Raw genomic sequence first — 13,223 nt, 5'->3', positions numbered from 1 at the left:
TAATGTAACAAATTGTGGAAAATGTCAAGAGGTCTGAATATATATATATATATATATATATATATATATATATATATTTAAATATCAGAAATGCCCCCTATGGGCATGACGCCTCTGCTTAAGTACATATTTTGTCTTAAATGAATGTTAAGTCTACCTATCTGAAATCTGAATCAGACTGACATGAATTGTGATATTGAAATATCTTCCTATAAAGTTTACCACACCTTGTTAAATGTGTCCATCAACAATGAAAGAGCCACAGCTTCTGTATTATAGTTCGCTCACCCTCAGCAACCATACTTTTTTCAGAGACTGAATTTAGGGTAAATGCTGCATTTCCGGCTCAACCAAAAATGACCTTTACATTTCCACCGGCCTACAACGCTGATCTTCGGAGCTACGTATTGAATCCAGCCCATAGACAGGGGATTTAGGGGTGCTGAGGGTGATGCTAAAAAATAATATCATTTTTTAAATAAAAATGACATTAAATTAGTACTCTAGGCCTTCATGACTGCTGTATGAGCGAAATACTCGTCAGCAGGGCGCCACAAAAAATCCCCCCCTTGGAGCGGGGAGAAAAATACCCCAGCCCTAACTCTCTCTATGACTCACAGCTTATGGTTTACGCTCTTTAAAGTGACTTATAGTATAGTTTCCCATCTTTAACTTCCCTTTACGCAGACATCACACAGAAATGACTGGGCAGCCGGTGTGGGTGGTAAATAAAGTATTATTTAAAAAGAGGCCTTTTCTAGGAAGTCTTCATTTTGACTATCATGAACCTTCATAGAGGAACTTTTAAAACAAAACCATCACCCCGAGTACAAATGGTAACACAATTTCTTGAGCACTTTAACATGTTAACAAAAAACACAGTGAATACTTAAACTGCTTTAAGTTGACATTCAGGAAGGTAAAATGAAATATGACATGTTCACAATAGGCTAAAGGTGGGATTCTGCTGCTGCTGTGTACTATTCGAACGTCTGTGTTGACCTAGATACAATGCCATGCTATGACAATATTGATGCTATATTATAGTGGAAAGCTGTGACTGAGCAGAAAATACCGGTAGCCTTTCAGCATTTCAACACAAACACACGCATGTACACCGCTTATCAGGATCTGGTCAGTAGTGCAGTGTATAGGCAATATGGTGCCCTTTCAGGCTTGCCACAGATGTGTTGTCAGTGAAGAAAATGGTGGTCACATACACACAGTTAAGTGCAGGGAAACAGGAGTCAAACTGTTGTATGATATTGTATTTGTAGAGTATTATACTGTATTACAGGGATTGACATTAAAGTTTGAAAGGCACTTGCCCGAAAATGTAAATTAGCTATTTACACACAGAAGTGCCATATATTGCCTGTCTTTCACCTTCACATAGGGGAGGAACCAGAAAGATCACTACTGGAATTCTTTGTATTTTGGTTGTTATTAGCAAGTAGAACAGGCTCAACTTGCCCAACTGCCATACATTGTCTGTCTTTCATTTAAACAATGGGGAGGAACCAGAAAGATCAGCTTTAGGCTACTGGAATTCTTTGCAGTTTGGTTGTTTTGACTTTTTTTGGGTCAAAAATCACCTGCCCAACATGCAACCTTAGGCTTAACTTGCATGACTGCTCAAATGACTTGGCCCAGGCAATAGGCCAACCCTTGACGTCAGGTGCACATCTCAGATTAGTGTAGGAATGCCAAAGCATCAGCCACATATACCTGTGCCCGTCTGTTAAGTCTACAGCTCTGACACAGAGCTAAATTGAGAAATTAAATATTTCAGCACTTGACTTAATCTCTCAGATAAAGTGATGTTCAGTTTGTTTTCTGTCACATATTAAATGATCTAGATGAAAAATAAATAAACATTCTCACGATAGAACTGAGTCATTCCGTTTCCTGAGAACAGATTGGAGTCAGATGTTCGATAAAACAGAGATGACAAACGCTGACAACCAGCTGGTAGTGAACCTCGGAAGCAGACTTTCTAAACCCATTTATAACAACACACATACCTACAAAAACTGACTGGACAGTTAGTTAGAAAAGCCAGCATATTCAAACATGAGGTATTCGTCTACTTCTCACTTCCTTATTCACATGAATCTCTCCTCCTTTCAGGAAGAAAACAAGGTGATTTTTTTTTATAGAAGGATGGAGGGAGAAGTCAAAGTGGGCACCGTGAAGCAGAGATATACACTTAACTTCTAATCCCATCCTCTTAGAGTACTGTCAAAGGAGCCAAAGTCCATTTGAAAAGCACAAACACACACAATTGCGCAAACACGCACGCACACCACACACACTTTAATAAGGTAATTTTGGTGGGGCATTTCAGGCATCTGACATCTCTGGTTTTACCACAGCCACAAAGTCAAAATAGGCTATATCATAGAACATTTATGAAAACAAAAATGTTTGGTCTTCATTTAAGGTAAGGAATAAGGTTAGCAGTGTGGTTAAGGCTAGGTTTAAGGTTCGGTTTAAAATCACATTTTAAGAAAATAAATTGTAGAAATAGGCAGGGTTTATGACTTTGTGGCTGTGGTAATTAGTGAAGGCCGACATCTCTTCTTCTCTCCACTTCCTGGTTGTGCCACTTCCCCAGAATTAGGTTTAGTCTCTCCCTCCCCCAGAATTAGGATCTAGTCTCTCCCTCCCCTTTTTGGACCACCCCCTGCGGCCTCAGCCTATGACGGTGGAGGGTCCTGGGGCGGGAGTGGCTGCTGCGCCTATGTTGATGTGTCCTTCCTGTATCTCAGTCCTGGTCTCTGGAGGCAGACCTATCTGCTGCTGAGTCTCCAGGTAAAACATGACATCTCTCAGCTGCTCCTGGAGCTCTGCTATCACCCCGTCCTTACGCTCGCCTGGAGGGGGGAAAGAGAGGTTAAAGGCATCAAGGATAAGATAAAATGTTGTCATCCATTTAACTCCTAGATAGAGACTACGTCCACAATGGAGGGTTTCCCCAGAATTAGGCTCTAGTCTCTCCCTCCCCCAGAATTAGGCTCTAGTCTCTCCCTCCCCCAGAATTAGGCTCTAGTCTCTCCCTCCCCCAGAATTAGGCTCTAGTCTCTCCCTCCCCCAGAATTAGGCTCTAGTCTCTCCCTCCCCCAGAATTAGGCTCTAGTCTCTCCCTCCCCCAGAATTAGGCTCTAGTCTCTCCCTCCCCCAGAATTAGGCTCTAGTCTCTCCCTCCCCCAGAATTAGGCTCTAGTCTCTCCCTCCCCCAGAATTAGGCTCTAGTCTCTCACTCCCCCAGACTCACCAGTCTCTCTAGCCTTGTGCTCATCTTCAGCCAACTGGGCCTGGCTCTCAGACAGCGATTAATTTCCTGTTCCTCTTTCAGCTCCTGACCAAGCTTCGTCACACGGGTCGACAACTGACCACACCTGAAGGAGGGGGAGACAGAGATGGTGCTACCAAGACACACAGATTTTCAATAGCAGATAACGTCTCTCCCCACTAGTTTAGAGAGAGAAAGAAAATTAAAACCTACAGTACAACATGACTATGGCCACAGTCAGATTCTAACATTTTACTGTGTCAGGATGATTGACAGCTGCCTGCAGTGTGAGAGGATCCACCTACTTCTTGTCCATGCTCTGTTTGTCCTTGGCCAGCTCTCCCAGCCGACGCTCCAGGTTATCACATCGATCTATGGTCTCCTTAAACTTGGCCTTCATGTTGCTGATCTGAAACACACACGCACACACACACACACAGAGAATCGGGTATTTAGCTGAATGGCTAGATAGAGACATGATTTCAGACATGCTGCAATGATTCTTATCCTACCTCCTCTGCTATTTCCTTCTCCAGGTGATCAATCTTATTCTCCCAGTAAATGCGCTGGGACTCCAGCTGACTCGTTAGCAGGTGAGAGTACTAAAGGAAGAGGTAACATCATTCTGGGTGAGATATCTGCTAACAGCTGTTTGCCATGTTAACTAATAGGTATCACACTATTAGAATGAAAAGCAGGGAGTCAAACACACACACCTCTAGTTGCAGAGCATCTATCTTCTCCTCTTGACAGGTTTCTCCTTCACACCCGTACTGAACCATCTTCCCATCAGTCTTACTGGCCACCAGCCTGTGAAAATAGTTATCTACACACACACACACACACACACACACACACACACAAATCAGTGAAGCACTGTTGTGGTGCTACACACAGGGTTTTATATTAGTGGTGGGAAGGTTTAAATTACATTGGGATCGTTAACATTTAGATTAAATCCCTAAACTAAAAAAACATTTTATTTTTTACAAAATGAAAATCACAGTGCAGTTATTGCAAAACTACCACTAACAAGTCCCGATCATCACCATCATAAAGGGAACACTATTAAACAGATACCTAATGCAACAATGCTGTAACGTTAGGGGGAGATATGCATCTTTCAAATTATTTACCACAGAAATAAATCGCTCCGCACGTCGTCATCGTCGTTAACAATTTGAAAAAATGTAAGTGAGTAAGACAGGGAAGGGACAGCAGCGAAGTCCTGTATGGCAATACTGAGAAGGTTACGTGAGGTGGTTGTAGTAACCTGCTATATTTATGTTTACCAATAGATGGCAGTATTGACTCAAGACGGGGGTTTGCTTTCCGCTATCCATAGCCATTCCCAATGTCTACCTATATAACCGTGATTTAAGAAAGCTTCAGGTAGCTTAAGCCATGTGCATTAGAGAATGTTATTCTAAGTTACAATTAAATACTAAACCCTACTTAAGTGTCATGAGTCATCAATCTAAGAAGCCTCTAAGGATACTACATATTTGGTGACGAGGATGGGATAATATGCCACATTGCGAGGGCGTGCCGCAATAAAAAGAAGCCACGGGCTGCAGAAAAGAGAACGCACAGAAAACAGAATACCCACAGAAGCTCTAGCTACTGCTCTAATCAAGTGATAGAAAGTGAAAGTGAGTGCGCAAACACAGAGCAAGCATTCTCAATGTACACAGTGCAACTAGACACAGGATGTAGTGTCACGCTGATGAATAGGTCCCAATTCTATAGGAAGTGGAAAAAACGTTGAAGTGCCTAAACTGAGAGACACCCCCATTAAACTCAAAACGTACACAGTGGAGAAGATCCCTGTGATTGGAGTTGCTGATGCTCAAGTGGAATATCAAGGACAAAAGAAAAGTCTGCCTCTCTTAGTAGTGGAAGGTACTGCCACCAGCTTACTAGGGAGAGGGTGGTTGGAGGAAATAAAATTGAACTGGGATGAAATCAAACATGTCACCACAGAGACATTGACACTGCATCAGTTGATTTCAAAGCATGAGTGTGTTTTCAAAGAAGAACTAGGGACATTAAAAGGGGTCCAAGCTACCATTCATGTTGCTGCTGATGCTAATCCCAGATTCTATAGGCCAAGCTGAAAGCCTATCTAGGCTTACTGAACTATTATAATCACTTCCTCCCGAACCACTCTACGTTCTTAGCTCTTCTGCATCAACTGTTATGGAAGGATGTGGCCTGGAAATGGTCAGAAAGACAGGAAGAAGCTTTTGCAAAGTAAAGGTGTTACTGCAATCAGAGATCCAGAGATCTCATCTTATCGTGTGATGCCTCATCGTATGGTGTGGGGGCTGTGCTATCACACCAGATAAAGATTGGGGCAGAGAAACCTATCGGGTTCATGTCAAGAATGTTGTCGCCAGCGGAGAAAATAATAATTTACGAACCAGGTAGATACCATGGGAATGCTGATGCTCTGAGTAGGCTGCCCGTTCCAGAAATCACCATTAAGGAAGAAGAAAATGACCAGGTTTTGATGATCGATGTGTTGGATGATGCACAGGTGAACACAGCACAAATCAGGCAATAGACTTCAAAGGATGTGACGTTATCACAAGTGCATGAATTTATTCTGAAAGGATGGCCTACAGTTCAGATCCTAAAGGAGATCATGTTTGAAAAAATGTAAATATGAAAATAGCATAGCTCAGAAAGGAATTAAGTTGGGTTATTAGCTTTAAAGGGGGGGTGGAGTAGCCTGGTATATTTATGTTGACCAATAGATTGCAGTATTGACTCAATTAAATACTAAGCCCTACTTACGTGTCATGACTCATCAATCTAAGAAGCCTCTAAGGATACTACAGTGGTGAAATAAATACAAACTTTGCAAGGTGGAATTGAGCTGCAGAGGCAGTACAGGTTCAATGCTTAACCATCTGAAAGGGAGTCACCGTGACCCAACCAGTTGCTGGCAGCAGATAAGGGACGGAGTGAGAAAATCACAGCGGTTGATATGCAGCCATTGTCAAATGGTAGAGGATGTTGGCTTCACTGCCCTGATGGCATATCTAGAACCAGACTACAAGATGCCATGTCGAAAAAGGGGTAGGGGACAGCAGGAAGATGAGCGCTGTCAGGTAGCCAGGTAGATTGAACTGCATTGGCCCCCATAGCGGTCATACGCAGGATCATATCTGAATTGTGAATTCACGTCATTTTATTATTTTTTCTTATCATTAAAATGTTTTAAAAAATTGCACTTTAAATGTTAAGAAAAATTGTACATTGGGCGCAGGTGTCCTAGCGGTTAAGAGCGCTGGGCCAGTAACTGAATGGTCGCTGGTTCGAATCCAAGAGCAGTCTAGGGGAAAAATATGTTGATGTGCCCTTGAGCAAGGAACTTAACCCTAATTGCTCCTGTACGTCGCATTGGATAAATGACTAAAATGTAATTGTATATTTGTTGCATCCCTGTTTTATATACATTGTAGTTGATTATAGACAGAAGTCGGTACCCTTGCCCCTAGCCCTCCACAGTATCCTGTACCTCCAGCATAGTCCCAGACACGGTGAGTGAGCTGCATGGCGTACGTGTGTTGTGTCTCCTCAAAGTGTTTGTAGGCATGACGACTGACGTAGCGACCGCAGCCGATATGACCACAGATCAGACAGATCCAAAGGTTCTGAAGGGGGAGGGGCGTAGAAGAGAAAACATTAGCCAGGGTGAGGGGAGTAGGAGGGAAAACATTAGCCAGGGGGAGGGGCGTAGGAGGGACAACATTAGCCAGGGGGAGGGGCGTAGGAGGGAAAACATTAGCCAGGGGGAGGGGCGTAGGAGGGAAAACATTAGCCAGGGGGAGGGGCGTAGGAGGGACAACATTAGCCAGGGGGAGGGGCGTAGGAGGGACAACATTAGCCAGGGGGAGGGGCGTAGGAGGGAAAACATTAGCCAGGGGGAGGGGCGTAGGAGGGAAAACATTAGCCAGGGGGAGGGGCGTAGGAGGGAAAACATTAGCCAGGGGGAGGGGCGTAGGAGAGAAAACATTAGCCAGGGGGAGGGGCGTAGGAGGGAAAACATTAGCCAGGGGGAGGGGCGTAGGAGGGAAAACATTAGCCAGGGGGAGGGGCGTAGGAGAGAAAACATTAGCCAGGGGGAGGGGCGTAGGAGAGAAAACATTAGCCAGGGGGAGGGGCGTAGGAGGGAAAACATTAGCCAGGGGGAGGGGCGTAGGAGGGAAAACATTAGCCAGGGGGAGGGGCGTAGGAGGGAAAACATTAGCCAGGGGGAGAGGTGTAGGAGGGACAACATTAGCCAGGGGGAGGGGCGTAGGAGGGAAAACATTAGCCAGGGGGAGGGGCGTAGAAGAGAAAACATTAGCCAGGGGGAGGGGCGTAGGAGGGAAAACATTAGCCAGGGGGAGGGGCGTAGGAGGGACAACATTAGCCAGGGGGAGGGGCGTAGGAGGGAAAACATTAGCCAGGGGGAGGGGCGTAGGAGGGAAAACATTAGCCAGGGGGAGGGGCGTAGGAGGGAAAACATTAGCCAGGGGGAGGGGCGTAGGAGGGAAAACATTAGCCAGGGGGAGGGGCGTAGGAGAGAAAACATTAGCCAGGGGGAGGGGCGTAAGGAGGGAAAACATTAGCCAGGGGGAGGGGCGTAGGAGGGAAAACATTAGCCAGGGGGAGGGGCGTAGGAGGGAAAATATTAGCCAGGGGGAGGGGCGTAGGAGGGAAAACATTAGCCAGGGGGAGGGGCGTAGGAGGGAAAACATTAGCCAGGGGGAGGGGCGTAGGAGGGAAAATATTAGCCAGGGGGAGGGGCGTAGGAGGGAAACATTAGCCAGGGGGAGGGGCGTAGGAGGGAAAACATTAGCCAGGGGGAGGGGCGTAAGGAGGGAAACCATTAGCCAGGGGGAGGGGCGTAGGAGGGAAAACATTAGCCTGGGGGAGGGGCGTAGGAGGGAAAACATTAGCCAGGGGGAGGGGCGTAGGAGAGAAAACATTAGCCAGGGGGAGGGGCGTAGGAGGGAAAACATTAGCCAGGGGGAGGGGCGTAGGAGGGAAAACATTAGCCAGGGGGAGGGGCGTAGGAGGGAAAACATTAGCCAGGGGGAGGGGCGTAGGAGGGAAACCATTAGCCAGGGGGAGGGGCGTAGGAGAGAAAACATTAGCCACGGGGAGGGGCGTAGGAGAGAAAACATTAGCCAGGGGGAGGGGCGTAGGAGAGAAAACATTAGCCAGGGGGAGGGGCGTAGGAGAGAAAACATTAGCCAGGGGGAGGGGCGTAGGAGAGAAAACATTAGCCAGGGGGAGGGGCGTAAGGAGGGAAAACATTAGCAACTGTAAACAACAAGAGTACCTGTAGATGTATGCAAATGTATGTAGTGTTGATTTTAGTGTGTAAATAATGTTTACCTCCTGAACTCCACATTCAAAGCACTTGTTCTCCTGTACAGGCTCTGGGGTCTGACAATATCGACACACAGGACACCTGGAACAGAACAGTCAATACACCCCAGTCAACACCTTTACACACATAAAAACACCAAATGCACAGTAGCTACCACTTCTATTGTCCCCATGCTAAAACACAATTCCATATTGCTCACATGTTGTGCCACAAAAGGACTAAAACTGCAGCACATGACAGTCATCCACTGACCAGAGAGAGGGAGGATGGAGAAATGAACTCAGGGTCATGCTGTGAGTCGTGTGTGTGCTGGTATATACTCACGAGACATCCTCCCAGCGTTGCAGACACAGGTTGTGGAAGCTGTGGTTACAGAGTGTAGTGAGTACCCCATTCACTGACTCATCCATCCTCTCCAGACACACGGTACTCTTAGGAAGCTCTGCCAGCTCAATCACTGGAAGACTGGCGCCCTGGAGGTGAGAGGGTGAGAGAGAGAGAGAAATGATTCAAATCTATGTCCTCAGGTGCACTGCTCAGACAGTCATTAGAGGTACTGGTGTACATACTGTACCTGCTCAGACTTGATGACCTCAGCTCTCTCCACATAGACCAGCTGGCAGACTGCATCCTCTACGGAGTTGAACGTACGGCCATTACACGCTGTGTAGAAACTATCGGCATCAGCCTGGAGAGAGAAAGGAGGAGACAGAGAGAGACGGACGGAGTAATAATGTGAATAATTCTAAAAACAGTTTCTAAGCAGACTTTCAGATACAACAACAACAGTGTTCTATGATCTTACTCATTTCACCTGGCTACTAAACTTGATCAGCACCATGTACTGGTTAGGGGTGGAGTCTCGTATGATCTTCATGTGCTCCATGACATCATAAAATGGTGCCACAAACTTCATGAGGTCGTGGCTTGTCATGGTGGAGGGTACGGTCAGGATACACAGCATGGCACTGCGACGCATGTCCTCCGTCAGTGATGTCATCTTGCTGCGACGGGACAGTCAGGAGAAACTAAATTGTCTCATATTGCCAGTGAGAAATCTTTTCAATAAACAATATCTTTGGTATATTGTAGTCGCTCCGGATATAGTACAGAATGTCTACTGCATGGTAGGCTTGGGTGATATAATGTATACCGGGGATATTTGGAAATAGCCAGATGGTTTTTCAACCATAGTTACAGTATGCAATTTACAACTAAACTAAATATTGTAACTATTAAGTTAACTGTTTAAAATGTGCTAAATGCTCTGCAATTGTGCAATTCGTTTGCCAATTTAGTAGTTATCTAGCTGGTTAGCTTCTTGCCAAATGAAGCTTCTCCTGATAACAGCAGAGAATCCTCTCCTGGAGAGCCTTGCTTTCTAATATTTATTTGAGTGTGCAGCAAACTGACTAGCATTTTGTAGTTACTTGTAAAACTCTATGGGATTTATATGTACTTTTAGTATTGCTAACCTTCGGATTAGAGGCTATCTGGGGTTTGAAAATAGCGCCCCTCGTGTTCAGCGCCGATATTACCGAATATCCCAATCTGGACACCGCCCAAGCCTACTGAATGGAAATATAAAGTCAATGGGTTCAGACTCAATGAGCACTGTTAGTTTCTGAACAGAGTAACAACTCAAAACGGACGACTAGAATGTTGTCTTCGCAGTAGAGTGCTCTGGTAGCAGTTCCTCTCTACCGGGTCTCCATGAAGTTTACAAGTGACCTTCTGTTCACCTTCCTCAATAGACCTTGGCCAGACACTCTGTTCCCCTTTTCTCTCACAGTAACATGCTGACCACAACACTTGCGTTGTGTACACATACATATTATTCAATCATTTCATCCAAACTGCTAGTGCGCGTCAACGAGTGTCTGCATAGCCAGGCGCTAAAATATAACTTGGTTTTACTTGACGCATGACGTGCTGCAAGTCCCTCCTCTCCCATCTCCTCATAGTCTTTTAGGAGCATATACGCACATGGGTGATTGAAAAATTAACTGAGGTTCACACTCCAGTCCAGTTGATGGTGGTAATGCACATTCAAGTTAGTTGCCAACTGCCATATAAAGTCCACAAAAGAAGACAGAAGGCGGAGAGATTACTAGAAACTAACTAGACTTTCCCTTTTATCTGTGGATTAATTGTTTGAGTAGAGAACATACGATTTTGTGTGACTCAAAATGGGTAAAAATTCTACAAAGATCCAGAAAAAAGGACCTTGTGCATTCCAGGTAAAATAACAACCCAATGTTTATATCCCAGGACAAATTAGCTAGCAACAGCAAGCTAGCTAGCTAAATGGCCATTAATGTTTTCTTGTTTCGAACTGTCCCCAAATTAATAGTTGGTTCAGAGTTCGTTTTGATATTTCAACCTGTGTTTACATCCTAATAATCAGAAAGATTGCTCAGAAAACCAGTGTTTTAATCGGCGTTTGCTTTCTTAGATTTTGACTTCATGCCGATTAAGATAAGCAGAGTAAGGTGTTTACATGTCTAAAGCCATACACGGCCTTCTGCCATAATTAGTTTAATATCGAATTATTAGTCTGCATGTAAACACACTCAGTGTTGTGTATAGCAACAGAGACTCACTTGGTCTTGTAGAGGTGCATGATGCCGTGGACTATCTCCACTGAGGGGTTTCCACTGAAGAAGGAAATCTGGTCTGGAAGCTGCATGGAGGGCGAGTCTGGAGCCACCTCTGTGCCCTCGGCACTGACCTCTGTAGGGCCCTCAGTAGGACCCCTCCCGTCTGGTTGATCCTCTAGGGGTTGGGCTCCTCCACCCTCCTCTCCCTCTGCCCCAGTCTGCTCACCAAGGGGAGAAATGTAGGTTTCTAGTAGTTTCTATTCCTATGAAGTCTGACAGACTGATAACCACAGCTGTATTTTCTTTAGTCAGTCATTCTGAAATCTCAGAATATGTTTTAACACACCCCATCTCCCTATACACACACACCACGTATTAGTATTATTACACACCAACATATAATAATGCATTGGTTGTGTACAGCATCATATTCATTAAATATGTCATCCATATTGCTATATACCCTGATTCTTACCAGGATTGGGTGGGAAGGTCTCGATGACCATGTCTCCCATGGTTCTGCTGCCGATGTGATGATGTAAGACGGCTGCTCTCTCCAACTATGTCTTCCCACTCAGAGAGAACCTGGCTGAGCTCAGTGCTTTCTCCTGCAAATCCTCCTCTGACACATCCTCAACTACAGGGCCAGAGAGCAAAAGGGGGAGAGGGAGAGAAAAAGGGAGAATAGGCAAACACAAAGCGTCAACTTCTGGATCAATACCTATTGCCATCATTGCTGAATTACTCAGACAAATGTGTTCCAGAAACAGTAACCTGAGCAGGTCTCTGATGATAAGAGGGAGTGACTTGCTCTGATGCTGTTGCCGGACTCCTCAAACGTAATTATTCCGCTGTTCTATGTTCTACCGCTGTGAAGCTGGAAAAAATAACTATGTACTTCTGGGTCACAGATTTTTTTTAATCCTTCAGAATAAGAGTCAAGTCCTGTATACTTTTGAAAATGTTGGATTTAAGCTGATCGGTTCTTAAAGAGTGGCCACAAAATGAGCAGCAACGCTCCTCTGGGTGTAAACTCTGTGGATTTGGAAACTACAAGTGCTCCTGAGTAGAATGGCCCCTTTTACTGGACACAATGTACAGAAAATTGTGTATGGTCCAATAAATGATAGCAGTACACATACAAAAAACATTGTTGACCATTCAGACTTTAAAAAATAAACAAATCGCATATCTTATAGAAATAATTGTAACTATTCTTTGTATGCTAGTATAAACGATATCAATAATTGTGCACATTTTACGTCACTTTCACCATAATTAATCATTTACAACGGATACAAGACGGAACTCTTATTCTGAAGGATTCCAAAAATCCGTGACTCGGAAGTACTTAATTATTCTTGCTTGCTTCACAGAATATTTCATGTATTAGGCTAACTGTCTATAAAAATCATTCTCCTGTGAGGAAGAGTGCAAAAACAAACACCATACGTCACTGTGTGCTAGTTACATTAAATAAATAACTTATATATAGCAAGATGGTGACGTCAATATTAAAACTGAAATAATTAAACTCCCCAGCGGTCTATTGGAAATCCTGTGGAGAAAGAGACTGGTCTGCGAGCTCCAGGCGGATAACTACCAGTGACACACATGTGTTATGCAAGAATGACGATTCTTCTCGACGAAAAAACAAAACAAAGACTGGATGACAGCAAAGCTAGCTAGCAAGTTAACCTAGCTAATGTTAGCAAGCCAAAAGCCTGGCTAAAGAGGGACAAATGACGTTTAACGAAACACTAGCTAGCTAAGGACTTTCTGACGAGCCCACATACCACCGTCTTACCTCAAAATACGATGTTGCCACATTAATATCAATTATTTATTTTCCAGTTCACCAATTTACTTACGAAATTCGATCTGACTCCGTGACATACCTCTTCCGGGTTACTAAATTGACATCGTGATGAGAAAAATA

General features: G+C 44.5%; 1 protein-coding gene across 1 annotated transcript; it reads right to left on the bottom strand.

Moving 5' to 3' along the window:
- Positions 1 to 1,253: 1,253 nt before the first annotated feature.
- On the bottom strand, positions 1,254 to 11,735 carry LOC110536805 (BRCA1-associated protein). Its single transcript, XM_090191361.1, is given in 13 exon segments — positions 1,254 to 2,876; positions 3,278 to 3,322; positions 3,325 to 3,401; positions 3,601 to 3,704; positions 3,808 to 3,897; positions 4,012 to 4,121; positions 6,822 to 6,957; positions 8,690 to 8,765; positions 9,009 to 9,157; positions 9,259 to 9,372; positions 9,499 to 9,688; positions 11,288 to 11,502; positions 11,706 to 11,735. Coding segments are annotated over 13 exon segments (1,518 nt in total). The 3' UTR covers positions 1,254 to 2,694.
- Between the last annotated feature and the right edge of the window lie 1,488 nt (positions 11,736 to 13,223).

Source organism: Oncorhynchus mykiss, chromosome 12 (assembly GCF_057628025.1).
Source record: "Oncorhynchus mykiss isolate SJ-2025 chromosome 12, ASM5762802v1, whole genome shotgun sequence".
Lineage (NCBI taxonomy): Eukaryota > Metazoa > Chordata > Actinopteri > Salmoniformes > Salmonidae > Oncorhynchus > Oncorhynchus mykiss.
The sequence above is the reverse complement of the archived record's forward strand: the minus strand, read 5'-3'. Positions and strand labels throughout refer to the sequence as shown.